Here is a 22850-nt window from a genome sequence, read left to right on the forward strand (position 1 = left end):
AGAAAGATGTCAACTGCATTAGATTCGTTTATGAGCTCATTGGGAAGCTTAATGACACATAAATAGATCAGCAGTGGGGTTTTTCTCACTGACAAACATTCAGAGGAAGCACTCAGCCATTTTGCAAAGAAGTTAATGCAAACCATTTTCCACATCTGCTGGAGAATGATCAGGCTTAAATTGCACTCAGCAACAGTGCTGTGTTCAAGAACAGGTTAGAAAATCTGCCTGGGACGATCTCAGCAAAACAAGCCCTGCTCTGAAACAGCTGAATGGATAAAGTAACTCCAAAGATTCTTTCCAGGCTTCTAATTTTTAAGAGCAGCAGTTTGTCCTGAGGTGAGGTGACCACCACACCTGCAGTAAAGGCACAGGAAAGTCAAACAGAGCACCTGCAGCTTTGAAGGAAATGGCAATAGGAAAATCTATTCTGTTTGCTTGATGTATATATCTAATATATTAAATTCCTCACAATCAGCTTAATCCTGTGATGCCCAACTTAACAACCATCCTTAGTCTGGCACTTGTTAGCCCATAACTAAAACTTTGTCTGTGACCAGATCTGCACTCAAATCCCACTATTTTGCTTTCTGAACCTTGAAAAAGCAGCAATTTGGGTCATTTTGTGCATCGTAAAACTGTATAATACACCAGTTTTGTCTTTTGTCACCATGTGACCTACTTTGGAAGTTTCTCCCTGGATGATTAAGAAGAGAAACAGGGACAGAGCTACCAGAAAAGCACAAGTTCTCCTGCATGCAGTTAAAAAAGCTGTGTAAAAATAGCCACCCACCACCTCCAAACCACTGCACCAGCTCACCACCAACCTTTTTTATTGGTCGTGAAGTATTTGGAGTCCGTCATGGTTCCAGCTCCTTAAAACACCTGAGAATAAGGAGAATAAAAAAAGCACAAGTCAGCTCCAAATGCAGTTTGGTGGCAACACCCAGTGTGTGAGGCAGGAACTCTGAGAGCAAGGACGGTTGGTGAGGGAAAAGGGAGGAAGCAAAAGCTTCCCATCCACAGGCATGAGTTCCCCAATCTTCATCCTGCACCTGCTGCTCGTAGCACTTGGCAAAGCCAGGGATTTCAAGGGCTTGGTAAAAACACACCAGTGGTGCTCAGCCCAGCCTCCCAAATTCTCAGCCTCAACAGGCAAAAGGCAATTTTTAACTCCATATAATCAGCAGATGCTGGGATGCTCAGCAGCTGTCTTTCCTGGATACACAGATCCATTTTCCAAGGAAAAGCACATTCAGTGTCTCGCCTGGCAGGGAGAAGTCCATGTTTCAGACAAAGGGAACTGTCATCTCCCCCTAACGATATCTGCCTGTGCTGCATCTTGATGGAAGGCACAATTAACCCCACTTGCAACACCCACCCCCAGGCCTTTCACTCCTTTCCCTCCTTTTGTTCCCAGGAGAAGCAAAACAGTGGTTTTGTGAAAAGAAAAGCCATTACTTTTCAGTTCTCTCAAGCTTGAAATTGAAACCTTTCTCTGCCAAGATCTGACATCCCACCTCTGAGACACACACACACACAAAGCTCATTATTTCAGTGCTGCTCTGCTTTTTTTTTTTTTTTTGTGGACAGGATGGAAAAATGTTGTTGGAGCAGCAAGTGCTCAGCAGAGCCACGAGAGTGGTCTCACCAGCACTTCTCTTGCTCCACAGAACTAATCTGATACTTTGGAATACAGGGATTGCCCAAATATATGTGGATATCCATAATTTTATTCTTGTAATTGCTAGCTCTGTGACAAACATGAAATAACTTTCAAGTGGAGTGGGCAGTTTTACTGCCTTTGTAGAAAGTCTGTATAAATGCTAATAGGAACTATGACCCTAAAACCATCTCAGAAAGGGCTTTACCATTTCTTTCCTCTTTTTTCTATTTCCCCCCCAATTCCCCTTTTCTTACACATCCTTCCATGACCTTAAATGCTGCCAGCAAAGCAGTAAATCATCTGTTCCCTAAATGCTGCCTGTCTTGCCTCTAAACCCTGCAGGTCTTGCTGGCTCAGCAGCAAAAGGACCAGCACAGCTTTGAACTCCAGCACTGCCCAGCAGTGCAATCAGATTATTCTTCCTTAACTCTTTCCTTCCTCATCCCTTCACCAATCCCCTTCCCCCCATGCACCTGGATCAGTTTAACACCTCAGCAGTTGAATTCCCAGCAGCAGCTGAGAGTTAAAGCCCCAATTTCCACCCCTTCCTCATGGCAGCGCTGGGAGATTTCCAAATCTTGTCCAATTGCCAAACATCTGGATGAGGAACAACCTGTTGCTTTTCCCAGTTTCCTGGAGCTACTGCCTGCCCTGTGCCAGCCTGGTTACCACCTCATCCAATTAGGCTGAATTACTGGGTTTGGTTTGATTTCTCTCCCTCTTTCTCCTCCTGCCAAGCCTGGAGACAGCTCTGGAAACACATTCCTCCTGCAGAGGAAGTTTAACCTCCTTCCAAAAGAGAGGCTGGGTTGGGAAAACCACATGAGCCACACCAGTGCAATTTTTCCAGCAAGAATCTCACAGCCCCCCTGAAAGCAGAGGCTTGTTCTGTAATTAAAATCAGAGTCTGTGTTCAGCTGCAATGTTAATGCTGACAGAGTCCTTCAGGTTTGAGCCCAGCTTAAAAGGATGACTTAAAATGTTTTTCTCTACCAGAGTATTTGGCACAGTGCCATGGAAAAAGCACTGAACGTGGCCTCGATGCTCTTTGTTTGCATTATGTGGGGATTTGTCATCCAGGGTCACGTCTCAGCTGAGCTACTCTAATACAGCTTTAACTGGGGCCAGAGCAGCAGATTAGAGAGAAAATCGAGGGGAAAAAAAAAAATCCCCAAGCACCATAAACATCAGCCCAGTTGCATAAAGCTGCACACAGAGAGGAAGGAACCTCGCTGAATTTCAGAGATGGTCATTAAACCCCAAGAACAGGACATTTTGCTGTTTTTCTCCCTTCAGATCATACACTTGGAAGCATGAAGAATCCTGGAAACACTCAGACAGGGCCAAGCACAGCCTGTGTCTTACAACCTGCTTTGATAGATGTAAATGAGAGCTGACTTAGGTCAACAACCAAACTCCCCTATTGCAAGTGCAGCACAGGATAAAGCTCTTTTTTTCCTCATGAGCACACAGATTGCTGCTTGGTGTGTGTCAGAGCTTGCTTTGCACAGTGTTCAGAGCCAGCCTGCCAGCAGCACTGGGTATTATCTCATCACCAACAATCTCAGCGTGGTTTACAGCAAATGGAACCAAACCAGCCCAGATATTTAAAACACTGCTGTTTGTGTGACTGCAGAAAATGCCAGCTCCTTGTACACAAGTCCAAACCGAGGAGAGCAAAGATAAATTCAAACATCACTAACAGCTCTGTATTTTCAGAAGAAAATCTACTTCAGCTTGCCCCCTCCTCACTATTGTTCTGTGCTCAGCACTTGCTAGGATGGAAACAGGTAAGAGGTGCTCAAAGCTGACAGCAAAAGGCTCCTCCTGATCCAACCCCAGCAAACAAGAAGAGATTAAATAAAGAAATGGCTCCAGAAACCTCCAGCAACGCTTAATGCTATAAACAGTGGCTTGACATTTCCATGTAGACTGAACCAAAGCAAGATCAACCTCCACAACCACACAGAAAACCTGAGCCTGTGGCTGACCAACACCTGCTTGAGGTCATGCATGACTCCAGCCAGCCTGACCCACTCCCCAGCACTGATCCCACACAGGAAGGGACAGCTTTAAGGGCCTCGGGATTGAGCCAAGCTCATGGACATTGAAACCATCAATCCCTAAATCTCTCAAGTGATCCCTGGTTTAACTCCAGTGCAAGTGGTGCCACCCATTTTTCCTGGAAAGCCTCTCAAGGAGCTGCATGACAGCCCAAGTGTGGCCCAGGGCCATTGGAGAAACAGGAAAATAAACAGAACAATGGAACAGGGATGGCAGAGGGAGGGCTGTGCCTGCAGCCCTGAACTTGTGCTGGGGCAGGGATTTTGTTTCCATCTTGGGCACCAAACACCCCCTTAGTGCTCCCCATTCCCTGGAAGCTCCATCCCAGCTTTGCCACCAGCCTCTCCCACACCTCCAGCAGGACTCCCAGCACCCACCCACACTCCTGACTGGCATCCCAGTATCCCCATCCAGCCCCCTGTCCACCAACCTTCCCCCTCAGCACCACTCCCCAGATCTCTCCTGGTTGTAGCATTCCCCACCAATCCCAGTTCCAGCAGTGCCTGCCAGTCCCTCTCAGAACCCAGTCCTTATCCCTGCCCGGTCCCACCAGTACCCTAATACCTTGTTGTGCTCATTCTCATCCAACCTCCCTTCCCCAGTCCCACCAAGCCCCATCCCAACCCATCCCCACCTCACTCCAACCAGTGTCTCCTCCCCGGGCTCACTGACCCATCATCACCCCACCCAGTTCCTCTGCACCCACTGCCCAGTCCTTCCAGCGACCACCCCATCCTCTTCCACTACATCACCACAGCCACTCCCAGCGCCCCACCAGCGACTCTCCCGACCCTGTTCCAGTTCCGCCTCCCAGTACCACTCACCTCCTCCCAGTATCCCCTCCCAGTGCCCTCCCCAGTGCCCCTTCCCACCCCATCCCAGCACCTCACCTCTCCCAGTATCCCCACCCCACCCCATGCCAATCCCCCATCCCTCATCTCCCCCCATATCCCCTCCCATCATCCGCCAGCCCCTCCCTACCCAGCACCTCTCCCCGCCCTATCCCAGCGCCCCGCACTCCTCCCATATCCCCTCCCAGCACCTCTCCCCACCCTAGCCAGCACCCCACCAGGCCCCTCACCTCTCCGATATCCCCTCCAAGCTCCCCCTCAGCCCCTCCCAGCACTCCCTCCCCCAGCGCCCCTCCCCGCCCTATCGCAGTCTCCCCTCCCAGTCCCCCACAGTGACTCTCACCGTCTCCCCGTCTCCCGCCCCAGCGCCCTCCCAGCCCCCGCGCTCCCCTCACGCCCCAGCCCCACTCACGGACCGGACTCACCGCTGCGGGGGCGGCGGCGGAACCGGAAGCGGAGGGGCCGAGCGGGCTCGCGAGCAGCGAGATCAAACCCTCCCCCGCCCAGAGCGGCCGCGCCCCGCCACCATAGAGCGGCGGCAGCGGGCGGAGCGCCGCCGGCCCGCGCTTCCGGGGGGTGGGGCGGAGCGGCGCCCGGCGAGGCGGGGTCGAGGCGCCCCCTGGCGGCGGGGCGGAGCGGCGGTGTCATGGCGGAGGTGGGCGCGCACCTCACGGCCGCCCCGGCCGGCGGGGACAGGCCGTCCGTGTTCGAGGCGGTGGCCCAGGACAGCCTGATGGCCGCCGTGAAACCCGCCCTGCAGCACCTGGTCAAGGTGAGGGCGAGGCGGGCCGCGGGTGAGGGGAGAGGAGCGGGGCCAGGGTGCACCTCCGGCCGCCCTCACGGGCCACGGGACAGGTGTGACCCACCGGGCTTGGGCTGTGAGCTAGAGGCGTCGTTTATCGCTGCTGTCATTTATAATTCAGCACATTACTCCGCTTTCAGGTCCTTCCTTGTGAGGGGAAGGACCCTGGCACAGGTCCTGTGAACCCAGAGAAGCTGTGGTTGCCCCATCCCTGGGAGGGTTCAAGTCCAGGCTGGACAGGGCTTGGAGCAACCTGGGATAATGGAAGATGTCCCTGTCCCTAGCAGGGGGTGGAACTCGATGAGTTTCAAGGTCCCTTCCAACCCAAACCACTGTGATTCCTCCTGTTTTATGTCCCTTTCACAACAGGTGCTTGCTGAGTCTAATCCTGGCCGATACGGCTTCCTGTGGCACTGGTTTGATGAGATCTACGTCCTTCTGGACTTGCTGCTCCAGCAGCACTACCTGGCCAGCTGCAGCGCGTCCTTCTCCGAGAACTTCTACAGCTTGAAGAGGATCCCCATGGGAGAGGGCAGACAGCAGCCTCTGGCCACGGCTGGCCTGCCCAAGAGGCAGCACTGGAAGTCTCTGCTCCTGCTGGTTCTTGTTCCTTACTTGAAAGGAAAGCTGGAGAAGCTGGTGTCCAGCCTGAGGGAAGAGGATGAGTACTCCATCCACCCTCCATCATCATCCTGGAAGCGTTTCTACAGAGCCTTTCTAGCTGCCTACCCCTATGTAAACATGACATGGGAGGGCTGGTTTCTTATCCAGCAACTGTGCTACATCCTGGGGAAAGCTGAGCATCATTCCCCCATGCTGAAGCTGGCTGGTGTCCGCCTGGTCAGGCTGACTGTGGAGGATATCCAGGCCCTGGAGAAGAAATGGGCTGAAACCACCTCAAGTCAAGCACACAGGTATGGCAGAACCTGGCTCAGCTGCTGCTCTCCAGGGGGTTCCATAGGTGTGGTAATTTGGAGGTGATGCTGCAATTAAAAGTGTTTTGTCCTCGAAAAATTCAAGATGAAAGTTCCCTGTGGCAAAACAGGCTCCAAAAGGGTGTTTGTTAGTCAAAACATGGAAACCAGTAGCAGGAATTAGCTTGAAATAATTTTGTGGTAATAAAATGGCAGAGTTTGGGGGTCTTTTTGGGCAAGCAAGCCTTTATCCTGTTCATCCTTCACCTGGACTTTCCCAACCAGGGAAGTAGACTGAGCAATGTTGCTAAAAGGATCAAAACTGAGTTTTTTGATTTTTCCTGAGTCATGACCACACTTAATATCCTGTGAAATGGTGATCCAGGAGTGAAATGCTCTGCAGTCCAAGACCCTTTAATCCAAACTCTTCTCATTTAGACTTCTGAACAAAACAGCATTTGGATCTTTCTTAGAATACAAAGAATCTGAAACATCTTAGTAAGTACCTCATTAGAAACATAGGACACACTGACCAACTTAATTAGCATTAAGGAGCTGTATGAAGCAGTGACTCCCCAAGTGCTTTCCCCCATGGTTTCTAGATGGATAAATGTGCACTACATGGATAAATGTGCCCTCTCTACTTTTCTCTGCTACAGCTTTACATCCCGAGTGCAGTCAGCCCTGAGGAGAGCTCTGAGTGGCATCGCCTTCTCCCTGTCCACCGGCCTGTCCGTCAGCGTGTTCTTCCTGCAGTTCCTGGACTGGTGGTACTCCTCAGAAAACCAGGAGACCATCAAGTCCCTGACAGCCCTCCCCACTCCCCCACCCCCTGTGCACCTGGAGCATGAGCCCAGCTCAGCTCTCCTGCCCAGCCTGAAGACTGTGTGCCCTCTGTGCCGCAAAGTCAGGGTGAATGCCACAGCCCTGGCCACGTCGGGCTTTGTGTTCTGCTACTGCTGTGTCTACAGCTATGTGAAGGCTCACCAGCGCTGCCCAGTCACAGGCTATGCCACAGAGCTGCAGCACCTGGTCAAACTCTACTCCCCTGAGAGCTGAAAGGCTTCCAGGAGCCTCCATCATTCCTTCTTACATCTTACTTGGAAGATTTCTGATTGCCACAGCTCATCGGTGAGCTCCACAGCACCTTCAGACTCGGTGGTTCATCAGCTTTGCTGCCTTTGCACATTCTGGCAAGGCTTTCCCCTTTGTTGATAAGCTGTTCAAACATCCTGTGGCAGTTGCAGAGGGATCAGACAGCCCCAGCCTGTCAGCCAGCACAGAAATGCCTTAAAAGACCAGCTGAAAGGGAAGAAACATTGATTCGGATAAGAGGAATGCAGATGTGAGGATCAAAGACCAGCACTGGTCCTGCTCGAGGGCATGAGCCAGCAAATTAAAGAGGTAGGGAAATTCTCTAGGCAAGTTTTCCCTCCCTGGGCAGCTTCCCAGGCCCTCAGGCTGCCCAGGGTGAGCTCTGGCTTTGTCAGAGGTGGAGACAGGCTTAAACCTCTGCTCTTCAGTCTCCTGCATTTTCAGGCTCTTCACCTTGGAATTGAGAACATCACACCCCTAATTCCCATCAACAGTTCTAAATTAAGACTTTTGACTCTTTAAAGGAACGAGAGGAATGAGAAGGATGTGACATTTTCTGCACAAGAGAGAAAAATGACAAATCAGATTAAAACAGAAACTGCCTACTGATGACAGTGGTTTATTGTTAAGTCTTTGTATTCATTATTATCTGCTTTTATAAAGCAAAATTCTTTTTTGATTGAGAACCTCATTTAATTATTTTCTGATCATTGGAAAAAGAGTTTGCTCCTCTGGGGGCTCTATTTACATAAGAGAAACAAGACTAAAGCTGCTTTCATCTTTTCATGTGATGATAGTGGATGTAAGATTAACATTTCGTAGGCTGAGAATCTTTAATGTCTGAGCATTACATTGCAATTATTCCAGTCATGTAGCACAGCCATGTAGCACATTCCTATCAGAACAAAACATCCTTTCACTGAACACTGGAGGAAAGAAAACCTGTGTGACATGGTTGGCTCTTGCTTGACACCTGATTTTTCAGGATGGAAGGTTGTTTTCCTGACTCTAGGGAGCAGCAGTGCTCCAGATATCATAGTGGCAGTGCTGAGAGAATACAAGAGCAAAGTTTGTTGCACAAAGTACAGGACCTCACTCTGGTCCTTCCAGATTAAGAGCTGTCTTCTAACATTTAATGCACTGAACCAGGCATCTCATTTTCCCTCAACTTTAGCTCTGCTTCAGAAGATAAAAATCTCCAATATCCTTTCTCACCTGTAAGCAAGAGAGTAAGGTTATTGAATAATGTGGGAAAATGCAGTAATTTGCATCTTCCCAAAACATGTACTGCAATAAATGAGATTTGTTCCTGATGCTTTATTATTTCTGTACACCTTCCTGACCCTTCTACCTGTACCACTGTGGAATAATAATAAAAACTGTCTCATTTCTTCAGTAGCTATAGGATCTCTCTTCCTTTAGAGAGCCCAGTAAGAGCACACACATCTTACTGGAAATCACAAAAGGGTATGAGATTTCCTAAGGTTTCAAATCACTTTTTACTTTTCATTAATGTCCTGGTGACTCCAGTGCAACAGCTCATTTCAATGAATATTTGATGATTCCTTTTCAAGAGAGGTTTATTTTCCTTTTATCCTTCCTATAGTCTCCAAGTTATTTGTCTGCTGCTCAGGGAGAAGCTGGACAGACCTGGGACAGACTGACCAGTGCCGACTCACCCACCAGCACTGCAGAGCTCTTGGGGAGGTTCTGCACCATCCTCCCTCTAATCCAAGATTCACTAACATGCAAGTTACCTGATCCCACACTGCTGCAGGGCCTCGACAGCTCCTCCTCCCAGGATTAATCTCCCTTTCCCTCCCCAAAATGCCCACCAGATGCCCGTCTGCCAAGCCCTGGCTGCTTTCCACTCCCCACTGCACAACAACCTGTTCCTGCCAAACTTGGATTTGGCCAACTCCAAGACCTGCACAGAACCACCCACATCGAGGCCTCCCAGTTCTGAGCAGCTGTAATTAATCTTTTACACAATAAATTGCCCTTTAAAGCCTAGCTGAGTAACAAGCATTAAACCCACCACGGTGACAGGCTCAGCAGTTACCTGGCAGATTTTGTGTGTTCCTGTAGATGGCTGCAGAATGCCAACTTGGATTTGACTCCTTTGAAACCTCCTGTCCTTAGCAGGCAAATAAAAACTCATTTGCCAGTTTTCTTGCTGTGAAACAAAGTTACAAAACCAATTTGGGTTGTAGAAAAGTTCCCATTTAACTGCTTTTTAATTGTGTTAAGAGCATGATGGGCAAGAGAAAGCATGATTGACACGAGAAGTTTTTTCAGGCAGCACCAACTTTATTAAACCAACTTACATACTAATTTGTGATTTCTATACAGTCATGTATCATTTATGTCCTCAGGATGCTTTGTTGTTGCTTAGTACAATTTCATCAATATTAACAGCAGCACTGGAGTTCAGTATCTCACTGCCACAACTTGACTTTGCAAGCCTTTTAAAAAATCTTTAGTGAACCTGAGACACATTCACTATGTTCAAAAATACATGCAAGAAGCAACTGAACTGCCTTTGCTACTTCCTTAACAGAAACTAAGTGGCTTCTCCTGTTAAGGGAAAACCACCACAACATACTCTGAGATATATGTTTCCCATAGATGCTTCCTTTTCCACAGGAAGAGAGAAATCGAGATAAAAGATGTCATCAGGACCTGGAAAAGAACAAAACACTGGATCAGAGAATAGCCCCATCTCTTTTCCTATACTTGACTGATTAGCCCAGCCTTTCCTTTCAAATTAAATCTTTGTTTTGCTGCCATCAAAGGAAATTGCTAAAATTCCTTAGTATTTTTTTTTAGGGTGCATCAAAGTTTCAAGAAGCAGCAAAGCCCTTTCCTGCAGTCGAGCTTAGCCTAAAGTAGCTCAGAGAGAAGATTACGTGATCATGCCCTGGTCAGAGCAGAGACACGGAGTCTCAGCAATACCAGTTCAGACTATACTTCGCTCATCATTGCAAATCTATTTGCCTTCAGTAAGGAGCTTGCTCCCAAGCCAGGGGCTGGAAGATCTCCTCCTCCCTAGGAGGACGAAGCACGTGTAGCCCGGGAGCACAGGGAGGTGACACCCCTGCTAGCCAGACGGGTCACAAGCTGCGATTCCAAGGCCAGGAGAGCCAGCACCAAGAGCAACAAAAACGTGTCGTACCTATAAATGTGACTGCAGTCAGTGTCTCTGCAAGGGTCCAGAGGCCTGTTTGGATCCCACTCTTCCCTCATGTTTCCCATCTCCTTCCCTGTATTCTCCCCACCAGATCCCTGCAGCTCCTCAACCTTCAGTTCTCTGCACGTGTCCGCCCTACCCCAGCCTCCCAGATATCCTCCCCCATGCCCGCCCTCGGGGGTTCCCCCGCTTCAAACAGCCCCCACAGCCCCTTCCGCGTCCCCTCAGCCTCCCTGGCCCCGTCCCCCCGCACCCCGAGCCCTCAGTTGCCCCACAGCGGACCCGCACCCCGGTACCGCCGCTCCCCAGCCCCGCTGTCCTCTGTCCCCTCACACCGGTACCGCTCTGCAGGCCCGGCCGCGCCGGGGCGGAGCCACCGCGTTGCCCCGCCTCTCTGGTGGAAACAACCAATCACAGCGCGCGGCTCTGCCGGGAAGGCCGGAAGAGAGCCAATAGGAAGGCGCGTTAGAGGAGCTGGGGGCGGTGCCGAGCGTTTCCCGCCCTTAGGAAGCCTGAGGGGGTCTGAGGGGGCGGGCGGTCTCTGTGAGTATGAAATAGGTGTTCTGTCCATGTTTTAGCTTAAAAATGCCAATAAGCGGCTTTTGTAGAAGTTATTTCCCCACTCAACTTCAGCAAGTCAGTTAGTAGAACCTAGTTGCACCAAAGAGAAGCTTTGGTGCGAGAAGGCAAACTGCCCTTCAGTACCAATGGCATTTTGTCTTGGTGTCAGAGATGCTCGTTAGGTAAACCTGTATAGAGCTAAAAGTAAAGTATAAGTAAAGTACCTTCGCAAAAGATTCAAAATCCCTAAAACTGAATAGCCAGACTGAGAAGGCTGGTAGATAACAAAGTATATTTTGCACCACAGAATATAGTTTCCTTGGTTTGGAAGAACAGTCTGATGTCATCCTCCTGCTGTGATTATGAAGTACCAGTGATTTAACCGAATGTGATTACATTCATTGAACACAGCTGGAATCGCCCTCCACATAAATTTGCCTTAAGGTCATCAAACCTATTAGCTTAAAACTTTTAATCTTTTCCAAATCCAGGACATTAGCAGCACTTTCCATTATTTTTTTTTCTCAATCAGCATGCAGGAAAAGACCATCTCCATGGTTCCTTTCATAATCCCCATACCTCAACATTTCATCATGCTATACCTGTTGTGATCATCATTGATATTTAGTATGATCAGAAATACTTTAATGTGCTTGAATTCACATTTAAATCATTACTGAGTACGCTTATATTTCCTACATGCTTAGGGGCTTCCCTCCAGGGACTAAAGCAAGAGTCTGTGATTTTTTGTGTTGTCCACAGCATGCATTAAGAATCTCTGCTTGAATTAATACATTTATAAAATGAAGTTCGATGTGATGTTGAACTGGTGGGTTGCTTCTCATTTTGTTTTTTCTGTTAATGGGATATTTTCAACATTCCCTGTGAGCCAAACACTGTGCCTTGGTGTGACACCTTCATGGTGACTCTGCTGCAGCACTGGATGGTTTGCAAGGAGTGAAAATTCAGCCTGTGCCACCAATTACTCCAGTTTTCCAGGGGTGATGCAAGACTGCAAGTGAGACTTGCCTGGTATTCCTCTTTTGCTTAATAAAATCAGAACAGGAATTCCACATGGAACAAAGTAGTGAATTTATTAAAAGCTCCCCCACCATCCTCACACTTTGGCACACAACTTGCAATAAATGAATAAAATAGCACACAGCTAAAATCCTATTTTCTGACTACAGAATAGAAGGCACTTAACCCTCCCTGTTCCACCATTGCTGCGAATTCCAGAAGTACCAGGAGCTGGAGGTGGATGCAGAACAGATTTCAGCTTTGGTGAGTTTCCTTCCAACAGCCTCCTGACATATCTCCAACACAACCAACTCTTTTATAGTTGGGCATTGAAGCTTTCATCATTATCAGCTGAATGGGGGCAGAGAAAGTATTTACACCATCTGGGAATTACTCAGATGAACACTTCCCAAATTTCCAAGGCAAATGCCCTTCTTTTCTTTATACAGCTTATGATCCTCCAAAGTTGTCCCCAAACTATTCCATGCCTTGACAAAGGCACCAGATTCTCCTCGTGGCTCTCACTTTTTCGTATCTCTCCATTTTTTCCCCCCACACTCAGCCTTTTTTGGTGCTTTTCATTCCCTCACGCCTGAGAGAGAGGTTTGATCAGCTCGTAATCCATGCACTTGGTGAGGCAATCACGTGCCACGTTAATGATGTGCTGCATCTTGGGGTGATCCTCCCGCTTCCCGATGTACGTCAGGATCTCCAGCATCTCTGATTCCACCAGCTTCTTGGCCAGCTCTTTGTCAGCATTGATTAAGTTGAAAGCAATGACCAGCCCTCGGTGCTGGACCTCCATGTTGTCATGCAGGCAGAGCCTCTGCAGGATTTCAAGCCACTGGGTGGTCTGGAAGGGAGAGAGAGATCATTAGTATTGGTCTGAAGAATATCTCAACCAAGAACATCACTTTTGCTTCCCTCAGCAGAAGGAAGAGCAATACTCATGTCACTTATGGTTATTTCATTTTTTAACTAAGGAAACCTGACTCCAAACATTTGAACCCAATTTTTGTCACAAAAAAATCAGAATCTTTCATGGCACTGGCACCACATGAAACACATTTCACGTTTAGGCTGCTGCATAATCTCTGTGAAAAGAATCTGACCAGAGTATTGACACAGCTGAGATGACCAGGACATTCCCCACCCCAATCTTCCTGAGCTTCTCTTTTGGCTTGATTAATCATTTTTATCTTAACAAGCTCCAGTGTCCAACACAATCATGTGTGCAACACAACAGGCTTCAGGAGTTCTCAACCACAGCTCTTCAGAGGCTCAGTCATGCAGGGTCTGGGTTCTCAGGGTCTACAGATCTGTGCAGGGAAGGGAGATCCTTTGTGATCTCTAAAGCTCAGTTGGTTAATGATCAAGCTCTTCTCATTTCAAGATTGGATTTCAGGTTATTTATCAAAATGGATTAAGAGCATGCACACCCAGGTCCCATGTTCACCAGGTTCCTCCCTATCAAACTTGTAGATTGCATCTTCCTCTTGAGAGGCATTTTCATATCTGAGCCAGGACCCTTCCAGGGCACATCCACACTGCCCATAATCAGAGTTACACCCTTACCACTTGAGTCATCTTCGTGCAGAGTTTCTTTTGTGCTGCTGTGAGCATGGCCAGGGCTCCTGCCGCCGCAACCTGCACTTTCTCATCATCCTCACCACACAGCAACACCACTAACTTCAGCCGGTCATTGCCATCAGCCACAAACCGCTCTTGAACCTAAAAAAAACCCCAGAGATACCCAGAGATCACACAATGTGGCTCATCACAGGGGCTGGTGCATGCAGTGAGGTTGGAGGTGCCCAGCAAGTTACCTCCTTGTTGACCACCAAGTTGCACATGCACTCCGTGGCTGCCTGTCGAAGTTGGTCATGGTTCTCAAACATGTAGTTTTCAATATCTGGCAGGGCCTTCTCTTTGATTATCTTCAACCTGTGTCAAAGAGCAGTAAAAAAACCCCACGTTAGGAGTCAAGCAATAAGCAAGTTAGCAAATATAAACTGCAGGGAAGGCCTTGAAACAAATCAGTGTCCACAGCACTGGAGCTCATTATGTGGTTCATTCCCTGGGTAATGCAGATGAGGTTCATGTCTTTGCTATTTCTAGAGGGAAAAATGCCTCTTTTTTCCTATTTCATTAATCTTTTAGTTCTTGGACTTTTGTAGCTCAGCCAAAGGTAGCTCAAACTGACCAGTCTTCACAGTCCAACAAGCATCCCACTGTAATCCACATTCACTCCTGGGGGAGAAGGAAGGTTAAAAAGCAGTAAAACCCACCTAAGTTTATCACTTCTTCCTGAAAAGTTTGTGAGACCTAACAGAGCCTCATAGTTCTGGAGGCCATCTCTCTCTGTGTTCAGCAGGCTGACAAGGGGCCTCACCACCTCATACACCTGGAGGAAAAGACATGTATTAGCAATTTTCATTTGCTAAAGGAAGTACCAATACTTTTGGTTTTATTATTTTTCAAGCTTACTCTTTCCCCTGGGAATGCAATGTGTGGATTGGAGATAGCAGCAATTTTTGCCAGAGCGTGAGAAGCCTTTATCTTGCCAACGTCTGTGCCTTCCACAGCCAGAGGTATCAGGGCCTGGAGACACACAGGAAAAAGCATTCAGTGTTCTGAGAAGATTTACAGGATTGCCTTAACAGACTAAAATAAGTTAAAAATATCCTGTAGCCCTCTGTGATGTCTTGCTTTTGTTCTCAAATAGGTACCACGCCAGAGCTTGCAGCTCACACAGTCTCTCCAAGAACATCACTTCTTTGGAGCCTTGCAGAGGTGGGACTGGAGTGTCAGTGTGGCCCCAGGGGGGGACAGCTCGTGCTTTTCTGTCACTGTCCCTCACTGGAGACACACCCCAGGCTCCCAGCAGACATTAACAGCACATCTGGAACTGAGAGCATAAAAGTAATCACCTTCCCACCGCCTTGAGCGACAATGGTCCCGCGGTCCTTGGGGTCTTCACACAAGGCAAGAAACACCCTGCAGAGGCACAGAACACTCAGTGAAACAGCCACGAGGGACAGCAACAGTCAACAGCCCTCATGGAAGGGGGCTGAGGTTTTGCAGGAGTGCCAGAGCCACCTGGTAAATTCTAGATGCTTAAGCCAGTGCACACAGCACTCTCTGAGGAAGCAACAAATAGCAGAATAAGAAGTTTCCAGATCTATAAGATGAACTCTATTCCAGTCAGAACCAACACAGAGAACTAAAAATTAAAAATGCATCCTAGCAAGGCAGCTTGAAGGTCAGAACATGGATTTTTATGACACTGCTGAACAAAAACTTTGGTTTTACATCTTTTCTCCACACACCCTCCCCCACAGGCAGAATGCCCCACCCCACAAACAAGGAGGCAGCCCAGGTGTCCCTCCCCATTGCACAGGGAAGGACAGGCCAGTGCTACCACAACAGCAGTGAAGGCACCTGGCAATGAGCTCCTTGCTCTGGTCAGTCAGAATGGCACTGTCAGCCTTCACCATGCAGGCCAAGGCAGACACAACCCCAGCCTTCAGCAAGCGCTTCACCCGCTTCACCACAAAATCCTTCTTGTCCTGAGGAGAAGACATTGGAAAAGAATTAGCCTTTACCAGCTGCCATTCCACCATCCAGCTACCAAACAGCCAAACCTGGGCAAAGCAATCTCAGTCTGGAGCCAGGAGACCTGAAGTCTGTGACAATGGATACACCAAAGAAAGTTCTCCAGATCTGAGCAGCACATCCCAGCTCCCCAGCTGGACACAACCCACCTTTGGATGCTCCTCAGGCACGTGCTGCTTGGAGAATTTTGCCAGCTGCACCAGCTCTGGGACCAGCTCCTTGGTATCATAGCTGTTGGTACAGTTCACCAGTGCAGAAGCCACAGAATACAGGATAGTCTTGTCGCTTGCCTGCACAGGAAAGTAAAAGCTTGTGTGAGGTAGAGGAGGACACAGCAGGAAAATGAGTCCCTTTGGACTGCCATCGTGGTGTTTTGCACTGGTGGAAATGTCCTTAGCATTATCCCCAACTTATAGCAGGGTGATGCCAGATGATTTTTGTCTTTTTTTTCTTTTCTATATTTGTAACCTTGCCAGTACTTTTCTCTACCCTTTTCCCCAGCTAGAAAGACCAAACACATTCCAGAGCTCCAAGCCCTGGGGGCACAAGGCCCCTCTCCTATCTTAGTTCTTCCTGGGAACCAAAGTCTTCAAGACACATCATAAACAAGAACAACTAGTACCATGGGTGGGAGGCTCCAGAGAAGGACCTTGACTTGAGGGGAATTACATCACCACTTGTCCTCCTAACTGATGCTTTTTATCAACTCTGCTAATTTCCTAAGACCTATCAAACTCTATTCACCCCTGTGGGGTTGGGCTTTTGTGGATATTCTTCCAGAACTGCCCCTGGAACTCCAATAAAGATCAACTTCTGCATTATCTCCTACACTAAAATTACCTCAAGTTTGATTTCTAGGCTGAAAAAGGCAACAAAGGAACACCAGAAGTTTTTATAGTCAAGCAAGGTGTTTGATGCCTTTGTTTTCATGCAGTTGCTGACAGTAAAGGTAAAGGTTCAGCAGAACTTCAGTTTTGTCTGTGCCTTGAGGTGTCTCTGAGCTGTAGGGCTACAGTGTAGGGCTGGAGAGCTGGGAGAATGTGATGCCACCAGAGGACTGAGGGAACAAGGAATGGAGATAGACCTTGGCTAAATCAAACATAGCTTTCAGGGCTGGCTCATCTTCAACAAAGTCATCTTTGACGTCTGCATCGAGGGTGAGATATGACAGCCCTTCCACAGCCCATTTCCTGGTGCGGGCATCAATGCTGTTGTTGCACAGCCATCTGGAAGAGAGAAAACACCCACATTTCTACCTCAGGAGCCAGGACTAATTTATCTGGAAAAGAGGGAAGAAAAACAGATACTGAGGCTGATTCAGGCCCAAACTTGTCCTCAGGTTCTGCTGCAGCTCCTAAGACTGTGGATGCTTCCCCTTGAGACATGACCTTCCTCCCATGGCCCAGCTTGAGGGAGTCTAAATGCTGCAGGGAATGACAGACCAGGACAGCTACTCAGCTCTGATTTGCCTTTTCCATCCCACAAAACATGAGATGCCTGCAGGAATGACCACCCATTCAGTCACTTCCTAACCATCCCACCTCCTTGGTTATTCCAGCTGGCAAATTCACCCCCAGAAGGGACTTGTGCGTATTCAATGTAGCATTTGCTTAGGCTATGCCACTCTGGCAAAGAGGGAGGCACTGGGTCTGGTGTCTCCCATGGGCAGTGAGGGAGGGAGAAAGCTCATCTGGATAGTGAGGCAGGAGGAACACATGGCTGCTTCAGGCACAGAGGAGCTCCAGGTCCCAGTGCAGTGGCTCTGGGGGCACTGTCAGCTGGCAGGCAGCACAGGAAATGAAGGCAAAGTGTGGGCAAGATCTCATGGGAAAGGAACAGATTGTATTTTGCAAAGATTGGAACAACTGAAGAAAGAAGTGAAGTCACTCACTTTCGGCACTGCTTGGCCAACTTCTCAGTGGAGCCCTCAGCAAACTGCCGCAGGCCATAGTCTGTGCCTCCTGCTGAACCCAGCTTGCAGAGACCCTGAGGAGGGTGAAGAGGACATACCAGTGAGAAAGGCTCATCTCATGTTTCCTAAGCCCATATCTCATTCCCTGTCTTCTCTCCCAGATCTGGGATTAAGCTGCTGAGTGTGACCAGCAATAGAGGAAGGGGCTGCATCCTTACCACCAGAGCTCGGATTTTGATCTTCTCATTCTTGGTCTTCTTGTAGATCTCCTTCAGGAGTGTCACCCCGTTGGTGATGATGAAGGTGGCTCTGCTGAGCTTGGTGGAAGCATGGATGAGAGCTTCCACAGCCACCAGCTGGTCAATCTCCCTCTCGGATCCACACAAGGCTACCATCATCTCCATCACTCCCTTCATGCCAAGCAGTTTGTTGCCTAAGTCAAAGGGCCCTTGCAGAACTCCAGACACAATCTGGACAGCATGGAGTGTCTTATCCATGTTTTGTGGGTCAATTTTGCTCCTGCATGGGATAGAGGGAGTAGGGAATGGAACAGAAGTGGGGAGGGAATGTCCATCCTCAACTGCCCTGCTGAATTATATTGGTATTTGGAACACAGCTGAGCACAAATTCCCACAAAGGCTGTGATCCAGCAGGATCTCAAGCAAATCATTATCCCCCAGAGCCTCAGTTTTGAACATAAGTGGACTTCAAGTGCCTGATGTGATCCTCAAGAACCCCTGCTCCTGCCCCTCTGAGCCAGCTCACCCCAACTCACTTGATGTACTCCTCGCAGATCACCCGGTAGTTGTCCCTCTCCGGGTCGCAGCGCAGGTCATCGTAGAGTTTATTTAGGAGGACAGAGGCAGTGAGCTGGGTGTTCTCTGTCAGAGGCAGGCAGTCAGGCATCTCAGGAATCTGGCCCACCACTTTCAGTATCTTTTTTAAGCCTGGAAGCCATGGAGTGATACAGCTGTCAGAGGGGAGAGGGTCTGAGCAAACCTCAAGATACCATTTCTTAGTTTCTTGCTGTGAAATAGCCAGCTTGGACAATTTTTAATTATTTTGCAGCTTAATCATGTAAGTCTTAAGAGAAAAAGACACTCAGATATGTACTGGGGAGGAGCTGCTGCTGGTGAGATTACAGGTTTGCAGCATCAGGCTTTTTTCCAGCTCTCAGAGGGAGATAAGCAAAACTGCATTAGGCCCCTGGCTGCATCTGTTATTTTTGTCTGGAGACATTAAACCTACTGACCTCAAAGGCTGGAGGCTCTGACTGAGGAAAACTCAGCCACTTTCAAGTTATTCTGGATGACTAAACCCTCCTTTTGCTGAATTATTATTAAATAACTTCCATCCAAATGGTAATTTTGATGAATTACTATAAAAACACACAGCACATAAATTCCTCACTCTTGCCCAGTTTTAGATTTGATCCATTTATGGGTACACCAAACTCAGCAGGTGCTTATCTCATCCTTTCTAAAGCAGACATTTTATCCAAGCCAAATCCTTCCAACATTAGCAAATTCTGGAGAAACTGCTGAGAGATGTTAGACAGTCTTTTAGAAGCTCAAAATTTCTTGTTCCCATACACAGTTGATTATCTCTTAGTTCTGTTTCCTGCTGGTAAGTCTAACCTTGCTCCAGCCTTGCATACACCAAAAAAAAGCCAGAGAGGAATTATTTTATAGGGAGGACAAGTTCTACAGGTATTCTGGCAAGAACACACAGCTCCACATCTCCCAGATCAGAACAGGATGGCGGGGAAGGACTCACCATTGTCGATGACAAAGATGGTCCTGCTGTTGTCATGGTCTTTCAGGTCCTTCCTGGGTATGTTCTTGTTGAGGAGGTTGAGGGCTCTGTCTCGCCCTTGCCCAGACACTTGCTTACTGACCAGCATATCCAGCAAACGCATTGTGATCATCCTCAAATCCTTCTTAGTGTCTACACAGAAGCAAAACAGTAGCAGCCAGTTACAAATTATCCCTGAGAGCAAGTGAAACCATTCAAAGCCACTCAGTGCCTGGAAGAGAGAAGTATTAAAGCTATCCCTGAGGGTAGGAGCTGTGTGGAGATTGTCATCCTGGACAGCTGAAGGGTAAAGTCCCCACTTCACCAAAGAACAAGGAATAATGTGGGATCCCAGGGGCAGAGCCCTGCCTGCCCCAGAGGGAAGGAAGAGCTAGTGATGTGCTGTTACCTAGCACTAGAGCCTCCTCCTTGCCGTGGTGCTCCTCCTTCCCCTGGCCCATCAGGCAGTCAGTGATGGTCTGCAGGAGGTTGCAGACAGCCAGGGAGATTTCTTCATTGTCCACCGACATCCACATGCAAATGCTGTCAATGCCCAGGTAATGCAGAATGGCAGTGGCCTGGCCCCAGGAAGGAGAGAGCAGGACAGGGTTAGCAAAGGCCTTTCCTTCCTCTGTCCTCTAGGCTCAGCTGGGACAAAGAAACTATATTCATTAGTGAATCCCAAGTCAGTACAAGGCAGAATTTTAATTTTTTCCCACTGCTCACAAACAACACAAACTAATGCAATTTCCCCCTCCCCAGGTGCAAAAGGCAATAGCAGAGAAGGTCCAACCACCCTGGCCTTACCCGAGCCTTATGTCCTGTACACATTCCAGAGAGTGTCCTCACAGCTGCCAGGATCAGCTCAGGATTTTTGGTTTCTATCAGCTGCAGCAGCAAGTTGACCCCATTATTCTGGAAAATCCTCTCGGCACCTGCTTCCTCCCGGCCCAGGACTATGAGGTTGTTTGCAGCCTGGGTGGGAGGCAGAAGAACCAGAGGTCAGTGGCACAGCCCAGCCTCCAGAGCATCTCGGTGCAGCTCTGGGAGATCCTGGTGGGAGCTGTAGTTGGCCATCTCCTGACAGATGCAGCAACCCAGCTCAGACCCCACCAGACATTTTATGCAGGTGCATTTAGGGGTAAGCTCTGCTCTGCCCAAGGAGAGTGGGCCACTGCTTGGAGGGAAACATCTGGAGGGTGGCAGAGATGGACCTGAGCAGAAGTCCAGGCTGATCCCACCTTTGGTATTCTGGGAGGTTGGGCCACCTGCCCTTGGCACAGGGGTGATGCCTCATTGGGACATTTCCCCTCTCTCTCAGTGCAGTTCACCTCCCAGCTCCTTCCCTCATCCTCCATCCAGGAGAGATGGGGAAGAGAACACAGTGTTCTGCTCCCTGGTGCAGCCTCTGACATTAAACAACCATTTTGCCAAGTCCAAGGAAGTTCTCACCTTTTCTCGCTTTTCTTTGTCGCTGTTCTCATCCAGCAGGATCTCAAACATCTTCTGCACCCTCGAGTCTGTGGAGAACTGAATGCGCAGCTGCGCCAAGAGAGAGAGCACTGAGCATCAGAGGGAGAAAATCAAAGAGAAGTTTTCCATTTTCACTTCAAGAATACTCCCCACCCTCAACCCACAGACAATTTAAGATGAATAACAAGAGGTATCATTTCTCAGAGATCAGCATCCATTACCCATCCCATGGGCACAGGCAGAGCCAGCCCTAATTCATCATTTCTGAGACTTCACAGTATGTAGTGGTGCAAGGCTTTCTTCAGAGCATCCCTGTAAAGGTACCTGTGGCAATGTGGCAACTGCCAGACCCAGCCCAAAGCTGGTCCAGTCCCTTGCCAAAACCTATCCAAGACATCCAGGACAAGACCAGCCTCAGGAGGGAGCTGCCAAGCTTTTTACTTTAACCACTCAACCCAATCCTCAGATTGACACACATTATGAATTTCCAGTTAACCGAGCCTGTTGATCCCCCTACATTGTCACGAGTTTCCAACAATCCATTGGTGTAACCCAGAGCAAAGATTTCCCACCCCTGGTCTATGAACCCAGGACTGTTCCCCCAGCATTTACCTTCTCCTGGATGTTGGCCCCCAGCCGCCTCAGGGTCTCCTGGAAGTTTTTGTTGCGGGGCTCAAGGGTGGCACATTTCTGAGCATCTTTGAATGCTTGGTCCAACTTCCCCAGTTTTTCCAGGGCTTGGCTGCGCCGGTACAAGGCTTTAATATCCGAAGCATTGATGTCAATAGCTGGGGAAGTGATCCAAAATACCAGGCATCAGAGCTTGCTGCTTGTGCAAACTGATTTGCTTTGTTATTAGCATCAATCAGTGCCTGATTAGTACTGATTGCACCTGCACACCTAACTGGAACAATGTCATTTTAACCTCCAGGAATTCTCTTGTGGCCTCAGCACTCGGGTGTTAAGAGGACATCAAGGAATAAGGCCACGATGTCCCAAAGGCAGATGTGAGAGCAGGCTGAGCAAGTGTACCCAGCTCTCCTCAGAAAAGCCCCTTCCTTACCTCTAGATGCATCTGAGGCTGCCTTGGCATATTCCTCCTGTTAAACCAGAAAGAAGAAGTTTGTTAGCCAGGGAATAACAGGGCATGTCCCCATTGCTGATGGCCACTGGGACCTCACTGTTCCCATTTCCCAACAGGACACCCCCATAAAGCCCCAGCACAAGCCCAGAACATGTAATTTCAGATCAGCTGGAAACACCCTATTCAATAAATGGACAAACCACCCAGTCCACAGCCAGTGAGTGCCCTTGGCTGCCTTCCTGCTCTTCTCCCCTTGAGCACTGCCAGGTGAGGGGAGCTTTTCTCACCTTTTTGAGGAAACAGGCTGCCCTATTCCTGTACAGCACTGCCTGCAGCATCTTGTCCTTGTTGAGCTTTATGGCTTGAGTGTAGCTTTGCAGGGCTTTCTCATAGTCACTGGCCTGAAAATATTTATTGCCCTCCTCTTTCAGCTGGATGGGATCCTCCATCTGGAGAGCTTGAAGGAAAAACATCAATTTGTGTCCCATTTTCAACTGCCTGGGTCGCCTGCCTACTCCCCCAAGCTGAGTTCCACCATGAGACTGACATATCATTAACACACAGTAATAAAAGCAGCTTACCAGGCTGAAGAGTTTTGAAAATGAAGATCTAAATTGCTCTTCAAGGCTGTGGCTTCCCAGAAGCTTTTCCCACCACTGTAGATTTGTAGGAGTAAATTAATACAGGAAAGAAAAATAACAACAAAAAAAGGAATTCAAGAAATCTGCCAGCACTACGGAGAGTCCGTGTGGCTCAGGAAAGAGCTCACTTCCCACTCCAAGTTTGGGCAGGACCTGGCAGCTCCTGCT

At 48.6% G+C, this 22850-nt stretch overlaps 3 protein-coding genes, 1 long non-coding RNA gene and 1 other non-coding gene across 9 annotated transcripts in view; 1 reads left to right on the plus strand and 4 right to left on the minus strand.

Moving 5' to 3' along the window:
* AP2B1 (adaptor related protein complex 2 subunit beta 1) overlaps window positions 1-5136 on the minus strand; it is a 77004-nt gene extending 71868 nt beyond the window's left edge. For 2 of the 4 annotated variants that reach the window (XM_085078114.1, XM_085078111.1), the window contains exons 1-2: window positions 5007-5136; window positions 828-885 (exon numbers count right to left, since the gene is read on the minus strand). In XM_085078114.1, coding sequence (XP_084934240.1) covers window positions 828-864 — 37 coding nt within the window. In that variant the 5' untranslated portion in view covers window positions 865-885; window positions 5007-5136. Of the gene's footprint in view, window positions 1-827; window positions 886-4620; window positions 4638-4997 lie in introns of those variants that run through there. The other 2 variants (XM_085078112.1, XM_085078113.1) reach the window with 2 other exon arrangements.
* A 12-nt stretch (window positions 5137-5148) lies between these two features.
* PEX12 (peroxisomal biogenesis factor 12) lies at window positions 5149-10572 on the plus strand. 2 transcript variants are annotated; one of them, XR_014855693.1, is made up of 4 exons: window positions 5149-5353; window positions 5753-6297; window positions 6957-7701; window positions 10222-10572. XR_014855693.1 is itself a non-coding variant. In XM_085078132.1 (3 exons), exons 1-3 carry the CDS (start codon window positions 5228-5230, stop codon window positions 7354-7356), a joined length of 1071 nt encoding a protein of 356 aa, XP_084934258.1. In that variant the 5' UTR covers window positions 5149-5227; the 3' UTR covers window positions 7357-8790. The 2 variants fall into 2 exon arrangements, 1 of the variants encoding a protein (XP_084934258.1); XM_085078132.1 differs by lacking the exon at window positions 10222-10572 and having other exon boundaries at window positions 6957-8790.
* Window positions 9682-10655, minus strand: LOC146429051 (uncharacterized). Its single transcript, XR_014855694.1, has 2 exons — window positions 10568-10655; window positions 9682-10074 (listed from the first exon to the last, which is right to left on the minus strand). It is a non-coding gene; the product is annotated as an uncharacterized LOC146429051 (long non-coding RNA).
* Window positions 10282-10379, minus strand: LOC146429052 (Z30 small nucleolar RNA). The gene has a single exon (XR_014855888.1). It is a non-coding gene; the product is annotated as a Z30 small nucleolar RNA (small nucleolar RNA).
* Window positions 10656-12218: 1563 nt separating the features above from the next.
* Window positions 12219-22850, minus strand: UNC45B (unc-45 myosin chaperone B). The gene is made up of 20 exons (XM_085078115.1): window positions 22623-22850; window positions 22329-22498; window positions 22021-22057; window positions 21570-21745; window positions 20937-21026; window positions 20292-20459; window positions 19894-20062; window positions 19467-19637; window positions 18466-18637; window positions 17909-18209; window positions 17670-17764; window positions 16863-17004; window positions 15928-16068; window positions 15605-15732; window positions 15094-15160; window positions 14651-14764; window positions 14452-14567; window positions 13990-14107; window positions 13739-13894; window positions 12219-13016 (listed from the first exon to the last, which is right to left on the minus strand). The coding sequence occupies exons 2-20, from the start codon at window positions 22488-22490 to the stop codon at window positions 12750-12752; spliced, it is 2790 nt and encodes a 929-aa protein (XP_084934241.1). The 5' UTR covers window positions 22491-22498; window positions 22623-22850; the 3' UTR covers window positions 12219-12749.

The sequence above is a fragment of the Lichenostomus cassidix genome, chromosome 19 (genome assembly GCF_008360975.1).
Source record: "Lichenostomus cassidix isolate B80296 chromosome 19, HeHo_3.0, whole genome shotgun sequence".
Lineage (NCBI taxonomy): Eukaryota > Metazoa > Chordata > Aves > Passeriformes > Meliphagidae > Lichenostomus > Lichenostomus cassidix.